General features: G+C 46.1%; 1 protein-coding gene and 2 pseudogenes across 1 annotated transcript; 1 reads left to right on the plus strand and 2 right to left on the minus strand.

Moving 5' to 3' along the window:
- Window positions 1-223: 223 nt before the first annotated feature.
- On the minus strand, window positions 224-708 carry LOC139012996 (ragulator complex protein LAMTOR1 pseudogene; annotated as a pseudogene).
- A 5263-nt stretch (window positions 709-5971) lies between these two features.
- Window positions 5972-9662, minus strand: LOC139012806 (eukaryotic translation initiation factor 2 subunit 3 pseudogene; annotated as a pseudogene).
- On the plus strand, window positions 9575-18038 carry SOD2 (superoxide dismutase 2). Its single transcript, XM_070417392.1, has 5 exons — window positions 9575-9683; window positions 10036-10238; window positions 13684-13800; window positions 15341-15520; window positions 17318-18038. Exons 1-5 carry the CDS (start codon window positions 9661-9663, stop codon window positions 17461-17463), a joined length of 669 nt encoding a protein of 222 aa, XP_070273493.1. The 5' UTR covers window positions 9575-9660; the 3' UTR covers window positions 17464-18038.
- The last annotated feature ends 611 nt before the right edge of the window (window positions 18039-18649 follow it).

Below are 18649 nucleotides of genomic sequence, written 5' to 3' on the forward strand. Positions count from 1 at the left end.
ATATATAAAATAAATATAAAAAATACAAGTCTTTGTTTTACTATGGTTGCACATATCAAAAAATTTCTATATGTGACACGGCACCAGAGTTAAGTTAGGGTTTTTCAAAATGCTGACACACCGAGCTCAAAAGGTTCGCCATCACTGGCATAAGCCATAGTGAGGCGGGGGCCAGGGGAGGCGGGGTGAAGAGAGGAGAAGAGCTGTCCAAGCACCGCTGTCTTCATGGGATCCCAAACTGTACAACCAGCTCCTCTCTCGCATCCACACGAATCTGAGAAAGTGCACTGTGGGCAGAAGCAGCTATTCTGGAGACCTGCTGCAGGTCGGAGAAGGGGACGGGTTCGCTGGCCAGCACTTGGTGGGGCTGACTGGTGAGAGATGGCAGTGGCGGCAGCTTCTTCCAATGGGTCAGGCTGCTGCTCAGCACGGCCAAGCGGGTGCTGTACTGCCTTGCCCGGTCCATGTACTCATGCCGCTCCATGCCCTGGGAGTCTGCAGCAGACACGTCAATGACGTTGCTGGCTGTCTTGGCAAGAATGGAGGAGAGCAGGGCCTGCTCATCTGTGCGAGCAGAAGGCAGGCTGTGGGGATTGGGCTCGGCTCCACTGAGGGCTTTGGTGGGGAGCTGCTAGGGTCCAGCAGCAGCTTCCGCTCCTCTCGGTCCTGGTCCGAGTCCTCGTTCTCGCTGCTATAGCAGCACCCCATGGCCGGGGTCGGGCCGGGCGCTCAGGCCACGAGGAGCCAGAGATAACTTTTTATCTATAAAACTGATCTATATGGCAGGACAGACATCTAATTACCAAACATTTCTTATTGTCCTGTAAATTGCCCTCCTCTCCTTTGAAGACCCAGTCTCCGACCACCATTCCTGAGCTCAGGATGCCACATGAGCCTCAACTGCTTGCCTTGCCCTTGAGTCTCATATCTTTGGGGCTCCTGTACATACGAAATTAAATTTGTTTTTCTTTTTTCCAGCTAATCTATGTCAACTTAATTATTAGACCAGTCAAAAGAACCTAGAAGGGGAGAGAAAAAAATTTCCCTCCCTACCTAATAGAATGATGTCATCATACTTCTTTGTATCCTGTGAATATTAATTTATATCTTAACATTTACCAGTTATAGAATCCTTAATATATATTAGTGACTGGACTTGTTAAGTGCTCACCAAGCTCATTTCCTCTTCTTCCTGGTCATAGAGATGAGCGACATGGTCCCTCTTCTCTGCAGTCAGATGTGGCCGTGTGATTGAGTTCCAGATAAGGGTATGTGGCCAGAGGGGTATACGGCATTTCAAGGCTGGGCCTAAAACCACCTTTCTCATTCTCTTTCCCATTCTCCAGCTGTTGGAGAGAAAGGCAGGGAACATGCATACTGGACTGTGATAGGGATATAAATCCCGAAGAGGTAGGAGTTTATCATCTGCCAGAGCAGGTAATGCTTGATACCCTTAACACACTTCTAAAATAATTTCCAGAGATGTTTGGAAACAGCCAAGGAAGCCATAAACTGGGAGAACCTAAGTTGTAAATATGTGTACCACTTTCTAAACTTAAAGGTCACATGTGTTTGGGGGTGGGTGCTCCTAGGCAAGATGGTGGTGTAAGCTCTAAAATCCCCACCTACATGACTCATGGGGGGAAAAAACCCACATTACTGCTAGAACACTGGAGTTACATTCAAGTGCCAGAAATAAGGGAGAATTTCTGGTAGGCAATTTGTTGATGTTGTGTTACTAGCACATTGAGTGACAGTGACATTGAGCAACAGTGACTCATGGGATGTGATCATAACGTGACTTCCCTTTTGTCACCTGTTAGGGTTTGGCCAGTGACATAGGCTGTGAAAGAATCGACAAGTAAAAGAAGAGATGCAGGGAGGAAGTGTATTTTTCCTTTCCAAGAGAGGAAAGGGCTGGTGCATTGCTAATCAATACAGGGCAAGCCGAAACCGGTTTGGCTCAGTGGATAGAGCGTCGGCCTGCCGACTGAAAGGTCCCAGGTTCGATTCCGGTCAAGGGCATGTACCTGGGTTGCGGGCACATCCCCAGTAGGAGATGTGCAGGAGGCAGCTGGTCGATGTTTCTCTCTCATCGATGTTTCTAACTCCCTATCTCTCTCCCTTCCTCTCTGTAAAAAATCAATAAAATATATTTTTTAAAAAAAATTATTTTAATCTGTGAGGAAGGGAGAGGGAAAGAGAGATAGAATCATCAATGATGAGAGAATCATTGATCGGCTACTTCCTGCCCGCCCCCCACTGGGGATTGAGCCCCGAACCCGGGCATGTGCCCTTGACCAGAGTCAAACCCAGGACCTTTCAGTCTGCAGGCCAATGCTCTATCCACTGAGCCAAACTGGCTAGGGCTACTTCTCTATCATCACTTTCTCTTATAGCCTGGATCACTGATTTTTAAAAATATATATTTTTATTGATTTCAGAGAGGAAGGTAGATGGAGAGAGAGAAACATCAATGATGAGAGAGAATCATTGATCAGCTGCCTCCTGCACGCCCTACCCTGGGGATGGAGCCTGCAACCGGGGCATGTGCCCTGATGGAATTGAACCGTAACCTCCTGGTTCATAGGTCGATGCTCAACCACTGAGCCACACCAGCCGGGCTGGATCACTGATTTTATTTTAGCAATTTAAGTACTACTGTCGGTCCTATTAACAACCCCAGTTATACAAAGGGAAAGTTGGTATTTTCACTTAGATTCCTACCTGGGTAAGATTTGTGATACAAAAGTCGAAAAGGAGGAGAGAGAGAGAGAGAGAGAGAGAAAGAGAAAGGGAGGCGCTAAGATCATTCCATGAATGGTCAGAGTTCATATCCAAGTATGTAGAAATACTGCCTTGTAGGAGGATATGTGGCAGAGACTGTATTTTCCAATCCATTACTTCATTTCCCTTAAGTTACAGAATTCCACTTTTTTTCAGACTGGAAATGGGCATAGCTAAGTGACTATGTTTTCCAGCATCCTCTGTAGCTAGGTGTAGCCTGGTACCTAAATTCTGAGTGGAATTTGTTGGGTGAATCTACCACAAACGATCCCTAAAAGGGAGACAGCTGGGGCCCCACCTCTGCCCTTCCCTGTTCATGGAAAGGAGGCGAGATGGCTGGCACTGTAGGAGCTATCATGGATCATGGGGCAACTCTGAGGCCAGAGGAGCCTGAGTCCCCGATGACGCTGTCATCCCAGCCCTGGACTGCCGACTCCGGGTCTCTTTTACACGAGGGAACACACTCTTCTGTGTTTGATATTCTGTGGCTGGATCTCTGTTATTAGCATATGAATGCAATTAACAACTGGCTCAACACGATTTTACCTGAACCCACATTTTGCCTCGTCCTACCAATATGTTGGTCTAGTTTGTGGTAGGTCTGAGGATGGCTGTGAAGTAGCCTTCAGAAGTTTATTCAAGGGAAACCCACAGTCATGGGGCCCTGATGTGGCAGGTGACATCCTGAGCTGGCTAGAGGAATTTGGGACAGACCCCGGTCAACTGTAGTCTATCTAGATCCCTGGGCTAACTGAAAGAGAGCTGCTTACAGTGGCCGCATAAAAAGGAAAGGTACTTCAGCTGTGGTAGACAGAGGATGTAAGAAACTTTCTTCTCATTACCTCCCATGCCCCTCAGGCCCTTGGTCTCAACCTCAGATATTCCTATAGTTGGGGTGTCTTCTGGAAGGATGATGTCAGATATTATGTTGGGGACACTCCTGCTTGATGGTTATTGTCACTTCCCCACTCCCCAATCTTTGTTGCTTGTTCTAAAGGGCATGTCCTTTGTAATAACTATGTATGGTGCCAGGTGGGTACTAGACCTATTGGGGATCACTTCTTAAATTATACAATTCTGGTCTCATCATATCTCCTCTGATACCTGAGTAAATAAGATTATCCAGTTTGTATATTCCTCCTCTCTTGCAAATGAAATGACTGAATAAAAATTCGAAAGGGGTAGGGGAATATAGTCACTAATATTGGGATAGTTTATATGGTGACAGATGATTACTAGAATTAGTGGGGTGGTCACATTGTAAGGTATAAAAATGTCACATCATTATATTGTACACCTGAAACTAATATGACCAATATAAGCTTGTATACCAACTGCCTGGCTCGTGTACTTAGTGGTTGGGCGTCAACCCATGAACCAAGAGGTTACTGGTTCAATTCCCTGTCAGGGCACATGTCCGGGTTTCGGGCTTGTAGTGGGTGCAGGAGGCAGCTGATCTATGTTTCTCTCTCATCATTGATGTTTCTCTCTCTCTCTCTCTCTCTCTCCACCCCCTCTCTTCCTCTCTTTCTAAAAATCAATAAAAACATATTAAACACACACACACATACACACACAAAATTGCGTACAAACGATACTTAAATAAAAAAATTTAAAAAGGCATGTCCTGGGGGTCAATTTAGTCTCAAAGTATCATCATCTGAGCAAACAAGAAGCACCTGGATGCAGTCTGCCTGGCTGTCTCAGTGATACTCTGTTCTCACGAGATCAAGCCCTCTTATTAGTGACTGAGCTGCCCCTGAATCCTGTTGTTGCCTCCCTCAAAATCACTTTTTCTTCCAGTTCTCATAGCTGATACCTAACCTGGCTCTTGGTGCTGCATACAAGGATTCATGCAACAGCTTCTTAACTAGCCTGCCCCTTGTGATGTCAATGCCAGACTACCTTGCCTAAAAACTGCTCCCCCCCACCCCCCATTGATTTTTAGAGAGAATGGAAGGGAGGGAGAAACATCAGTGTGAGAGAGAGACACTGATGGTTTGCCTCCTGCACTTGCCCAGATTGGGTTGGGGATCCAACCTCCCACCCAAGTATGTGCCCTTGACTGGGAACAGAATCTAACCACTGAGCAACACTGTCCAGGGCCTGAAAAAGTACTTTTGTTGTGTTTCACTTCAGCTAAAATGCTTCTTAATTTCCTGTAACCAACCTTGTGTTTGTTTTCAGGACATCCATCATCTGCTTCCAACCTGAGTTCCCTCCTCACCCAACCACACCCTTGGTTACATTCTCCTGGCTGCCAGCAAGCCCGGCTTCTTGCTGGGAAGTCATTCCGGGTGCTTCCCCTTGTCATTCCCCTAATCCAAAGCCTAGTCATCCCTGGGGGCGGGGAGAGACGGGGGTGGGAGGGTGGGGTTGGGGGAGAGGGGACACAGGGTTGTGAAGGAGGTGAAAGAAAATAACTGAAATTCTTTTTTTTCATGCTTTAAAGGATAATTTTATTTGAATCTACTAATTTCTTTTCACTCAAAATTGCGAAGATAAAGAAACATAAAATATGAGGCAAAGGGAAGATGGTCTAAGAATTTGTGTCTTCAGGTTTTTACTGGCATAACAACCCTTTCAAGCCTGGAGCTACTCCAAACTGAAGGATGAAAATGAGAAGAAAAACGTTATTGCAAACAGGTCCTGTGGTACGTGTGCTCCAGCAGGAGCTGGTTGTAGCAAATCCTTTCACTTCAAACCTGCATGGATATGTTAGACCTTATTTGGAAGTAATTAATTTCTGGTCGATTCAACCCAACATTATGCCAACTTTTGCATTTATTGTAGACACTATTTTAAGTACTAGAGATTAAATTTTCATCACCAAAACATGAAAATAGCAGCTACTGCCCTAACCAGTTTGGCTCAGTGGATAGAGTGTCGGCCTGTGGACTGAAGGGTCCCAGGTTCGATTCCCATCAAGGGCACGTACCTTGGTTGCAGGCACATCCCCAGTAGGGAGTGTGCAGGAGGCAGTTGATCAATGTTTCTCTCTCATCAATGTTTCTAACTCTCTATCCCTCTCCTTTCCTCTCTGTAAAAAGTCAATAAAATATATTTTAAAAAAGGAAAAGAAAATGACAGTTACTATTAAGGTAATGAGCTGTGTAAGTCATTCCCCAGCATTGCTTTGAAAATATACCCTGGTTAAGAGAAAATCTGACTTTATTCAAAATTTTCAGCCATCATCTACTGTTGGCTTGATCATCACTCTTCTTTTTTTTAAATTTATTTTTATTGATTTCAGAGAGGAAGGGAGAGGGAGAGGGAAACATCAATGACGAGAAAGAATCATTGATTGGCTGCCTCCTGCTCGCCCCCTACTGGGGACCAAGCCCGAAACCCAGGCATGTGCCCTTGGCGGGAATCAAACCCATGACCCTTCAGTCCGCAGGCCGATGCTCTATCCACTGAACCAAGCCGGCTAGGCCCTAGCCCAGCTGTGGGCAAACTACGGCCCGCGGGCCGGATCCAGCCCGTTTGAAACGAATAAAACTAAAAAAAAAAAAAAAAAAAGACCGTACCCTTTTATGTAATGATGATTACTTTGAATTTATATTAGTTCACACAAACACTCCATCCATGCTTTTGTTCCGGCCTCCGGTCCAGTTTAAGAACCCATTGTGGCCCTCGAGTCAAAAAGTTTGCCCGCCCCTGCTAGCCACTAGGGCGATCATCACTCTTCTTATTTGACCCCATCCAATCAAACACCAGTCTTTCTCAACTCTTCAGCGAAGGGCAATTTTTTCTCTGACTTCTGTGGACACAGGATTAAGTCTAAACGATTTTACCCAAAATCGGCCTTGACTGCATTAACTTCTCCTCCATTCGAAGGGACCCTGTTCACCGTGAGCACTTCATTCTTAGACAACTTTGGCACCACTGGTGCTTTTTTGTCTCCTTCAGTGCGTACACCTGGGAGCCGTCTAAACAGGAAACAGATTTCTAATTCTGTGAAGGTCCCAGGTGAAGCTCCAACTGCACCAACCACCTGCCCGACCTGTTAGCCCGCACACAGTGGGGTCGATTTTTGTTCCAATTCCCATAAGAGCTTCTGGAGCAGCATAGTGAAGATCGTTATGTTCTGCAAACAGAGACACAATTTTGGGAAAAAATTGGTTTACACATGAGTTTTCCTTCACTATCTATGGAAACAATACCAGGTCTGACTTCTATCTCCCCGCCCACCTTTCATACTGCTTTTAGAACACTACCACCAGCTACACCCCCTTCAGGTCATCAACTGTATAGCCATGTTTGTTGACATCAAAGGAGCTGATAACAATAAGTATTTCAAGCTGAGCAGAAATTGGAATAATAGGAGCTCCTTCTTCTACAGCAGTGGTTCTCAACCTTGGCTGCACATTAGAATCACCTGGGAATCTTTTTAAAATCCTGATTTCTGGGCCTCATCCTCGGGAAATTCTTTCTTTGTTACTAATGTTGTGGCCCCACCATAACAAAGAAACAGAATTTCCAGAGGATGAGGCCCAGAAATCAGGATTTTAAAAAGATTCCCAGGTGATTCTAATGTACAGCCAAGGTTGAGAACCACTGTTCTATGGTACTTTGTACAAACGTAAGGATCTGTCCATACTGTTCTTTAGGCAGGCTTTCTTTTACCAAATCAATTTTATTTTGTAGAATCCAAATATGCTTTCGTTTCATGATTTCTATAGCAGCCCAGAGTTCAGAAGTCTGAGGCTGAGGACAAGACTCATGACCAGCTACCAACAGAAGAGCTACCTCCATCACTGCTGCATGGTTCAGCATTCAAATTATCGTGGCCAAGCCCAGCTCAGCTAGTGTGGCTCAGTGGTTGAGCAGCGACCTATGAACCAGGAGGTCACAGTTGGATTCCTGGTCAGGGCACATGCCTGGGTTGCAGGCTTGATCCTCAGTAGGGGGTGTGCAGAGGCAACAGATCAATGATTCTCTCTCTCCCTCTCCCTTCATCTCCGAAATTAATAAAAATATATTTAAAAAATATATCGAGGCCAGGACATCGACAAAGGAAACATGTCCGGCTAATGTGAAGTTGCCTTTGGTCCCTGGAGTGTCTAGGACACTCATCGGGTGTATTACATCCATAGGATCTGTCACATTCTGGAGGAGGACAACCGAGTCATCAAGTTTATAACCTTAGCATTGGTTATCCAAGCTTGACTAAAATATTTCTTTCTAGTGCATTTTTGAACCCGACAGTGTGAACTCCAGAAACAGCTTTACAACTGGATTTCCCATGAGCTACTTGACCAATTGTATTGATATTAACTGTCGATATTAATTGTGGCTCATCTGCTGGTAACTTCCTGTGAAAGTGGCATCAATGTGGTAACATCCCAAGCTGCAAGATCCTGGGAAGATGCAGCAGCCGGAGTCCTTCTAGCTCCCCCTCACCACGCACCCCCACCTCTGCCATCCTGCCCGGAGGGCTGAAATTCTGTATTAAGCACCTATCTGCTTCCTTTTATATTATTCTGTTCAGTAAGGGCCCTACTCAGGCCAAAAACAGTGTATAGCTGTCCTAACTTCTATAGTCACACAACTCAGGATTTTTTTTTAATTGTTAAGAAAGCATTTGATACTTAGAGCTTATTAGACTACTAGACACTGTAGGAAAGAATCCTCTGCTGTATTTTTTTTGTTTTGTTTTGTTAATGTATCTTTATTGTTGAAAGTATTATAGATGTCCCCATTTCCCCCCATTAATCCCCTCTACCTGGCTCCTGCTCTTATTTATTTATTTATTTATTTATTTATTTATTTATTTACATTTTTATTGATTTCAGAGAGGACTGGAGAGGGAGAACCATGGAGCGGCTGCCTCCTGCAGGCCCCACACTGGGGATGGAGCCCGCAGCCCCGGCAGGTGCCCTGACTAGGAATGGAACCGAGACCTCCGGGTTCATAGGTCGAGGCTCACCCACTGAGCCACCGGCTCCCACTTTCATGTTCTCCTGGCGGTTAGGGCTGGTCCATGGCAGTCACTCCTAACACATACTCAAGACTTGCCGGATGGGACCTAGTGCTGGAGCATGAACTTTGAGTTCTAATCTTGACTCTCTCACTAATTAACCGGGACGGGGACAACCTGCTCAACTTGAGTTAACTAACTGTAGCCTGGAGTCCAGGACGCCATCCCGGGAGAAATAAAGGTAAATGTATGCGAACCCCGCAGCGCAGGCCCCAGCCCGCGCTTGCGGCTCAGCAACCGGCCTTGGCCGGGCTCAGGCCTGGGGAGGCCCCAAGGTCAGTGGTTTCGGAAAGAAAGGCCCGCGGGGCAGTGTGCGGGGCGGGGACCTGGCCCTACGGCTTCCAGCGCCCAGGACCCGCCTTCCCCGCGGACGCGCTGGGGCGGCGCCAAGGCCGTTCAGGGAAACGCGAGTCTCTCCTCCCGTAAAGCCGTCCGACCAGGAGAGGCCCCGACACGGCCGCCAGGAAAGGGCGGGGCGCACTCCAGACCCCGCGACCCCGCTCCTCCACCCGGACCCGCGGGGCGGCGCCGGCGCGGGCGGAGCGCGGACCGCACCATCTGACGCGGGGGGGGACAGGGGCGGCCTTCCCCTGGGCGACAGGGCGGACAGCACGGCAGGGTGCCCCGGCCCCGCTATCTACTGGGGAGGGACTCTGCGGTCGCCGTCCCCGCGTTTCCCGGGCCCAGGGCGCGGGCGGGGTGCGGGCGGGGCGTGTCCGGGGGCCGCGCACCCCCCGGGGTAGGTGGGAGCGGCGCGCAGGGGGCGGAGCCTGGTGCGTAGGGGGCGGGGCCTGGCCGGCGGCGGTGTCCTTGCGGCGCGGCCCGGTCACCGGTTCACTGTTTGTCCCGAGCGGTCAGCGCGGCGCGGCGAGGACTGCGGCGGCGTCACCATGTTGTGCCGGGCGGCGTGCAGGTGAGGCGCCCGGGCCGCGGCGCAGGGGACGCGGTCCCGGCCCCGGGGAGGGGCGGCACGGACGGCGGGCGGATGCGGGGCCGTGGCGGGCGGAGGGCACCTTCGGGCGCGGGTGGCACGGAACGCGGCGGGCGGCCCTGCCTCCGGACAGGTGTGCGTGGAGCGAGTCCAGGTGGGGCCGAGGCGCCGGGCCGGTGCGTGAGTTTGTGCTTCAGGGAAAGTGGCGGCGGGCGGGCGGCCGGCCGGCGGAGAGGCCCGCGGCGCCGCCTGCCTGCAGCCTCGTCTGCGCGGACAGACGCGTGGAAGCGACTGCCCGCGGGAGCCGACCGGTCGGTGGGGGTTGTCTCTCCAGCGCGAGCCGGGAGCTGGTGCCAGCTCTGGGGACCCTGGGCTCCCGGCGGAAGCACACCCTCCCCGACCTGCCGTACGACTATGGCGCCCTGGAGCCTCACATCAGCGGCCAGATCATGCAGCTGCACCACAGCAAGCACCACGCGGCCTATGTGAACAACCTGAACGCCACGGAGGAGAAGTACCAAGAGGCGCTGGCCAAGGGTGGGTGCGGGTGCAGGGCGGGTGCGGGTGCAGGGCAGGTGCGGATGCAGGGCAGGTGCGGGCCAAGGGCAGGTGCGGACCAAGAGTAGGTGCGGATGCAGGGCAGGTGCGGGCCAAGGGCAGGTGCGGACCAAGGGTGGGTGCGGGCCAAGGGCAGGTGCGGACCAAGGGTAGGTGCGGGCGTAGGGTAGGTGCGGACCAAGGGTAGGTACGGTCGGCCTACCCTGGACCCGGAGAAACTGGCTCATGGAAACAGGACGCATCTCCGTAAGATGCTCCTCTGCTCGCTAGGTCACTCCGCGTGTTCTTGAATTGCACAAGGAGAATACCCATTTGTGGGAAACTGGAAAGGCGTGTATTTGTTTACTAACATTTAGAATTCCGTTAAAGTATAACATTGGAGTTACTGTATTTTTGAAAGAGTCCGGTTGACAAAACCAGTAGCATGTGGACTCTGTTTTGTGTCTGGGGGTGTGTGTGGGAATACTACGTTTTAGTGTTTCTATACAAAAAGCGATTACATTTTTCAACCTCTGAGTTTAAGCAGTGGTTTGCAGAGGAAGTAATTGACAGTCGTGTTTCCAGACTACAGATATGGCTTCATGAGCTACACAGTTAAAAAAATGTGTGTTTTTTCTTAAATATATGCATTTTTATTGAATTTCAGCGCGATGAAATTGGTGGGGTAAATTTTAGACAGCGACACGTTGTTGACTGGGGGCATCTAGTGGGAAAATGTAGTATTTCAGCCTGATTGTGTACAAGGTAAATGGCTAAGCAAAAACCAGAGGAAGTTGCCACATTCTGGAATGTTTACTTCTGACCGTCAGAGAAACCTCAAGTATGGCTAAAGGTTCTAAATACGAGAAAAGTTTTGGCGATTTAGGACATAACAAATTCGGGAAGAGGTGGTACGTGAGGCTGGGGATATTCCAGTTGTGAAACTATTTCCTACATGACCACATCCTGACACCCCTGAACCTGTCTTCAATATTTTAAAAACAGCTCACTTTCCCTCCTTTTCTTGTGCACTCGATGCTTTCCTTTTTCAATGAAAGCCACTGGGAAAAAAGCTTTACATTATATTCTATGTTGATCATAAATTAATAAGTAGCCACAGACCTTTCTTTTATTTAAAAAGTTATATTTTAAAAATTGTTAAAGATCTAAATTTTCATGTTTGCAATTTGGGATTAAAGGCATACAGTAAAATTACATCATCAGCCTCATCACATGTAAGTAACGTATTTTTCAAAGAAACATTTAATTTTTACTGTGTTTAACAGAAGAAAACTGAAGTGAAGCCAAAGAAAATGTTGAACTTCAGAAAAGTGTTCTTAAAAGCAGATACTAAGCCCCCCAATTTCTATTAAAATTTAAAAAGGATGAACTAAACTTTAAGAGATTGAAATTATTAAACTAATTTTCTTTTTTTTTAAATTTAATTTTCAATATGTTTCTTTCCCATTAGAAATATGTAGTTACTGTTGACTTAATAAAACATAATTTAATAACTTACATTTATTTTTAGGGTGATTTTCCAAGAAAAATTAATAGAGACACTGATCTGTGAGAAAATCATTTTATAAATATAACAGCAAAATGTCGGCATCTTAAAAAAACTCTCAAAGATCAACTGTGTATTTAGATATCAGGTGGTCCTCTCCTTTCTGAATTGCTAAGCAAGTGGAGATTTGGCTTTGTTTAAGGAAACAATAGTATTTCTTACATATGTTCGAATGTGCCCTAGAACAGAAGTAGAGAACTTTTTCTATTATGTAATCTCTGAGCAGTGCTCAGTGGTTTTTCTGTCCTTCATTTTGCCTCTTGGTATCTTGTGAATCAGTGTTTATTTAGTAAGGAAATTCCCATTTTTCCTGAGAGTTCAGTTCATCTGTAGCTTCTGGAAGGCATAGGAAAAGTATTTTATTTTGCCTCCTTACTAAGCAAGGTAGAAAAAAAATGTTCAAATATGACTTTTTTTTAGAAGGATATGTTTCTTTTTTTATTTTAGAGATGGAGAGAGAGAAACTGCCTCTGACGTGTACCCCGACTGGGGATTGAACCCAAAACCTGGGTATGTGCCCCGACCAGGAATCAAAACCATGACCCTTTGGTGTATGGGACGACCCTCCAACCAACTGAGACACACCGGTCAGGGCCATTCTTTTTTATTAAGTGCTATAGATATCAGAGAATTTTTTACCTTAGAAACTACATTCAATGTATTCAATTATTTAGTCAATCAACAAACATTGATTGAGCGGCTGCTATGTATGAGGCAATATAATGGGCTCTGGGACACAGCAGTGCATGAAAGTCCTTTCATTCTATTGGGGAGACAGATGAACAAGTCAATATGTAGGATGGAAGGGGTTGTAAATCTCACGCAGGAAAACCAAGCAGGAGAGTTGCCCAGTTTTCACTGTGGTGAGAGAAGGCTTCACTTATAGAGTTGTTGGTTCGGTAGAAACTTGAAGGAGAAAGGGGGGAACGAAGCATGAGGCTGGAAGTGGTGGAAGCCCTGAGCCGGGAGCGCTGAGCTGATCATGTAAGTGCAAGGAGGCCAGTGTGGCTGGAGCTGGGCCCGCCAGGAGCTGCACAGGTCACATGGTGGGCATTTCTGTAGCCGGTTGTAAGGACCTGGGGTTCGCTCTGAGAAGAGCAGCCTGGGGAGGGTTTGGCTAGAGGAGTGCCGTGATGGATGCGGGGTCTAGAGGAGGCTCTGGCCACGGCGGTGAGAACAGACTGTCGGGCAGATGTGGAAGCAGGAGATCAGCCCGAGGGTGGCAGGGCGCTGGTGGGAGATGGATGCCGCTGGTCCGCATGTGTGTTAAGGGCGAGCTGGCCTTGCTGGGGATACGCTGGCGGGTGAGATGTGTGTGAGAGGGAGGCTCCAAGAGGACCAGGTTACCAGAATGTCCTGAAGAGACAGCAGCGTGTGGGTTGGAAGCCCACAGCAGGGGTAAGCTTGGGGTCGACAGCCAGGAGTTCAGTGTTGTGTTTCTTGTTCTGTAACACTGAGAGATTTCCCAGTGAATAGTTGTCTACTTAGGAAACGAGGTGGAAAATTTTCATATGGTCAGTATATGGAACCAGAAATTTTAGCATTCCATTTTCTATCTTTGTTCTTTATTATTTCATTTGCTAAAATCTTTTCTATCCAGGAAAACTGAGTTCTTTGAAGCTCAGAGTGGATTTTCTGCTAGCTTTGCCAACCCTGCTGCCACACTAGTTGTTCAGCATGTTACGAATCATCTGAAAATCCACTGGGACAAATAATTTTGGGAAGTTCTTTTTTGGTAGAATCCTGAAATTGTAGAATTTTAGGATTATAGGATGTTACAGAGAAGCTGATCCAATTACCTGACATTTTACAAAGAAGAAAATAGAATGGCTGAAAAAGTAAGCATTTAAAAAATGTATTTGCATTTTAACATTTCAGGTGACGTCACAACTCAGGTAGCTCTTCAGCCTGCGCTGAAGTTCAACGGTGGAGGCCATATCAATCATAGCATTTTCTGGACAAACCTGAGCCCTAATGGTGGCGGAGAACCCAAAGGTTGGTATATATTGGTACTAGCTTAGCTACATTTTGTGCATGATAGGAATGACTATTTTTTTTTAATGCTACCCTAGTTTTCTCTGAGGTATCATAATGGCATATTTTTCAAAGCAAGGAGTGCAATCAAGTTGTAGTAACTTTCAAAGGGACACATGGAAGAATGGAGAGTGCATTCAGGGAGTTGTGTCCTCAGATTATATATACATGCACGCAGTGTCACATGTGGTATTGACTTTTGGTTGAAATGTATTGCGCTGTTCGTTAGGGAAAGACTGAGAAATGGTTTTTAGAAAGACAAGCTTCACTCACTAGCTCTCGGATCTGGGCTGAGAGACTTAACCGTTCTGAACCTTACTTTCTTCTTCAGTATGATACGGGGACAATAATAGGACTGTTTTGAGAATTAAATGAGTTATTATATGTAAAGAACTTAGAATAGTGCTTTTTGCTATTATTTTACTATTCTTCCTAAGTGAGGAGAAGTCATTTGTCCCCAAAAACCTAGGTAATGAAGGAGGACAGAGCTGATGGCTGGGCCACTCCCCTTGTTCACTGGAGGTTGTGTGCAGTGTGCGGAGACTTTAATCATCCCCCACACCCCAGGGAAGTTGGGGGCATGAACATAGCTCCCTCCCTCGTTTCTGGGCTTCTGGGATGTACCTTAAATTTATATATGTGTGTGTGTGTGTGTGTGTGTTTTAATTGTGTTCTAGAAGACATCTTAGGCACTTGAAATAAGCAATTTTATTAGGAAGCATTAATAAATGAGAAGCTGGACAATTTATTTGTTGTGACTTAGGTCTTCAGACTATGACTTAATAGTGTTGAGTTTTTGTGAGTTACCAGAGTATCAGATACAACTCTATTCAATCAACAGGTGTTGGTACTGTCTGCCACTTTGTGTTGTCTGTGTCACTTTATTCCTCATTCGCGCGTATGACAGATGATTCCTTTTGACAGAGAGGCGAAGTTTTTGGCCTAGTTGATTTGGTTGATGTGCTCAGTCTAGAATTACATTCTGTATTGCTACAGAATAAAGGGGCTATAGCTCTTTAAGCGAATCCTTAGTTCAGTAACAGAAGGGAGAAAATAACTCTTTCTAAAATGATATCATTGAGATAGGAAAGATCTAGGCTGCCTTGGGGAAGAAACATAACAGCCATAACGTTTTAGTCCCAAATTAAGACAGAATAAGTAGGGTAGAGGTCAAAGTAAAATTTTCTGCTGAGTGGACAAAAAGAAGGCTAATGGAAACTGTTCTTTCTCTCCTGATGGCAATAGCACCGTGAGGGGAGGAATCCCTCTGCAATGCTTCAGTGGCAAACACGTGAATTAACATTGTGAGACCTGGGAGGTTGCCCCAGGGCCGAGTAATGCCGTGTTGTGGAGGCTCACGGGGCTTTGTTGTGTCTTCTACCTGGTGTTGTCTAGTTGTATCTTGGGCCATAGGACAAGAATATTTTCATATATGTAACAAAATATTGTAGTTATTGCCATCTGTTCATTTGTGAGTGTTCTTTGGATTTTTTTTAAATAGGGGAACTGCTGGAAGCCATCAAACGTGACTTTGGTTCCTTCGCCACGTTTAAGGAGAAGTTGACCACTGTGTCTGCTGGCGTTCAAGGCTCAGGTTGGGGTTGGCTTGGTTTCAATAAGGAACAAGGACGCTTACAGATTGCTGCTTGTTCTAACCAGGATCCCCTTCAAGGAACAACAGGTTAGATTGGAAAATTGTTACCCATCCATTCAGGGCAGAGGGTTCAAATACAGAAAACTAGCAGGGCTCATGCCTATCATAAGTCTGTAGACTTATTTGAGCAAATCTTAACCCATGATACCCAGAGTCTAAGCAAAAGTGCTTTAAAAGTTCTTGATATTTTGAAATCTTAAGTCTTATAAAAAATAAGCACACGTGCCTGGTCGGGTGTGGCTCAGTGGTTGAATGTTGACCTATAAACCAGGAGGTCACAGTTTAACTCCCTGTCAGGGCATGTGCCCGGGTTGTGGGCTCTGTCCCCAAGAGGGGGCGTGTAGCAGCCAATCGATGAGTCTCATCATTGATGTTTCTGTCTCTCTCCCTCTCCCTCCCTCTCTGAAATCAATAAAAATATCTATATGTATAAAAGTCTAAGCCACCGTCAGACCGGTAGCTATGATCTGCAATGACCACCAGGGGGCAGAGCTCCGACTCGTAGCTATGACGTGCACTGGCCACCAGGGGCAGACGCTCAACGCAGGAGTTGCCGAGCTGCAGTGACTTGGCAGCTACGGTTCTTGGGTGACACACCCAGAACCAGAGAGGAGGGAGCCCGATTCCGGGGTGCATCACCCAAGAACCGCCCTCTTGCAATCTGGGACCCCTTGGGGGATGTCGGAGAGCTAGTTTTGGCCTGATCCCCTCACTGGGCCTCTAGTATATGAATAAAAAGCACATGTAATTTAATAGATACATTAACAAAAAATGTCTTAAACATAAACTGCTTCATTTGATAGTTCATATCAGCTTACATAATTATATGCACTAAAATTAGATAAACAACAAGAACGAGGAAAAGATGTCTGATTTCAGACCTTGGACCACTCTTTACTGAGCGCTTGTGGTCAGACTGGGAGGAGCGCGCCGATTTCCAGACAGCTGCCTCTCCAGGGGTTTTGGTATACGACAATATTTGGCTTGGAGGCGCCAGGCTGGGCTCACCCAGTCCTTTTTCATGTTGAGCCAGATTGCATTAGAAGCCCTTTAGGATAAGGAATCCCACGCCGTCCAGCCTCTGATGTAAAGAAGGCAAAGCTGCCTTTATGACCTGTGCACCCATCCGAAGACGTGGTTGCGTGACGCTTCCCTGGACATGCTCAGATTTTCCTGAACCTATACCGCTCTTCTGGGAAAGTGAGATGCTACAGAATTTGTAAAAGCAGCAGCAGGTCTGTGAGCGTGGCATGCTTAGGGAGTCAGGCCTACCACCGAAGGGACCACCTGGAGAGGCTTGACTTCCAGGTGGATCCTGGCCGCACTCCTGTGTCTCTAGTTTTCCTTGTTAACTTGTTCTATTAGCGCCTCATAAAGGCTTTTATTCTCCAAGCCTAACAGCCTTGGGGCAGGGCAGGTTTCTCATCACTCCCTGAGTACTCAGGACCTTTGGAGGGTCCTCAGTCACCCCACAAACAACATCCTCTTACTGAGTGAGATCCCCAGTAAGGGCGCCGAAGAACTGGCTCTTGTATCTGTTGGCATTTTAAGAACAGCTATTAAAATACTGTAGTTAATTTATTTTTCTCAGCTATTTTAATTATTTCTAATATTAATCACATTTTCCTTCCAAAGAGTAAAGTTGAAAATCTCTTTATAGGGCTATTTATTCTTACCACATTTTCTGTTTATATAAGAAACTGCGAAATGGGTGAGAATGTTGTAAAGGGTAATAGTGGATGCATAGGATAAAGGTTACATTGAGAAGATGCAGTGTTTAAATTGAAATTGATAGTTTTTGTTTTTTCTCCTTCTTTCCGATAGGTCTTATTCCACTGCTGGGGATTGACGTGTGGGAGCATGCGTATTACCTCCAGTATAAAAACGTCAGGCCTGACTACCTGAAAGCTATTTGGAATATAATCAACTGGCAGAATGTCAGTGAGAGATACATGACTTGCAAAAAGTAAACCGTCAGCTTTATCTCGAGCACATAAAGCTCTTTGTGGCTGCTTTTGTGGTAGTGCAGAGTACCTCCGTGTACCTGTAAGCTGCTCTGTCGTTTCTGAATGTAGCTTATTCAAGTATTTGATAAACACAATTTATTGCTATGACTCACTTCTTGTTACAAAGTTTTGTTATTAGGCATCCATTTGAAGATATTAAGTGCTTTGTATGATTTAGTCTTTTGAATGAACATTTTCTTCAGAGAGCTAAAATACCCAGGAGGTTATAAATGTCATCATAAAGCCATCCAAAGAATCACATCCCTCCACTATGGGGCCCCCTGTGGAAGCCTTTCTGATCTGTTCTGCACTTACAGAAAATCTAGACTTTTGCCTGAGTTGTTTAATAATAAAATATTACATTTTTTCCCAAGGGAAATATTTAGTTTTCTATTGAAAATTGCTTGTTTTGTGAGTAATCCTATGTCTAATATTACTTCTGGTAGATATCACCCAACGGTCTTTAATTATTTTTGACCACAAGTTGCACAAAGTTAACACCATTTTGTCATTAAAAATTAATATAATGTGATTGCTAATTGAGCATTGCTTTATTGTGAGAAGGAACTAGCTGTGCATCTGAGTTTTTCTATAGGGGCAAATAAAAGGCTTGTGTGTGAAATGTTGTCCTCAGACATAGAAATGTGTATTGTCTCAGTGCCCAAAAGGGGTGAATTCAGGCCCGGTGCTGTCTTCCCAGAAAGATTGGCAAAGACGCTCAGTGGTGTGCCTCCTGCAGGAACATTTGTGCTCAAAGACTTGTTTTTGAGTCATTGCATCCATTTTGATGTTTTTCTCTTTGGATAGTGTACAGTCACTGTAGAAGCTTTATATTGCTGAGTGTTTTCAATGAAGGGGAAACTGCACATCGTATAGCAACACAGCGTATCAGATCGTGTTCTGTTTGGTGTGGCAGAAGGAGCTGTTTCGATGTGGCACGTAGCCATGGTGTATTTGGCTCAACATTGTTGTCCATCCTGTTTCAGCATCTTCCTCGTTGTCTTTTTAAAAAATGTTTTTATTGATATTAGAGAGACAGAGAGAAATAGATCAACTCGGTGCCCCCTGCAGGCACCCCGACCAGGATCAAACCCGCAACCTTGGTATGTTCCCTGACTGGGAATCAAACCCTTGATCTTTTGGTGCACAG

This window comes from Myotis yumanensis, unplaced genomic scaffold, assembly GCF_028538775.1.
Source record: "Myotis yumanensis isolate MYYU_CA2020_CCGP unplaced genomic scaffold, mMyoYum1.0.hap1 SCAF_6, whole genome shotgun sequence".
Lineage (NCBI taxonomy): Eukaryota > Metazoa > Chordata > Mammalia > Chiroptera > Vespertilionidae > Myotis > Myotis yumanensis.

What these genes read in the sequence shown, in the direction of transcription:
- SOD2 (XM_070417392.1), top strand. Translation starts at nt 9,661, where the DNA reads ATGTTGTGCCGGGCGGCGTGCAG. An exon ending in CCAAGAGGCGCTGGCCAAGG is followed by an intron (nt 10,239 to 13,683) that starts GTGGGTGCGGGT and finishes TTAACATTTCAG; the next exon opens with GTGACGTCACAACTCAGGTA. An exon ending in TCCCCTTCAAGGAACAACAG is followed by an intron (nt 15,521 to 17,317) that starts GTTAGATTGGAA and finishes TCTTTCCGATAG; the next exon opens with GTCTTATTCCACTGCTGGGG.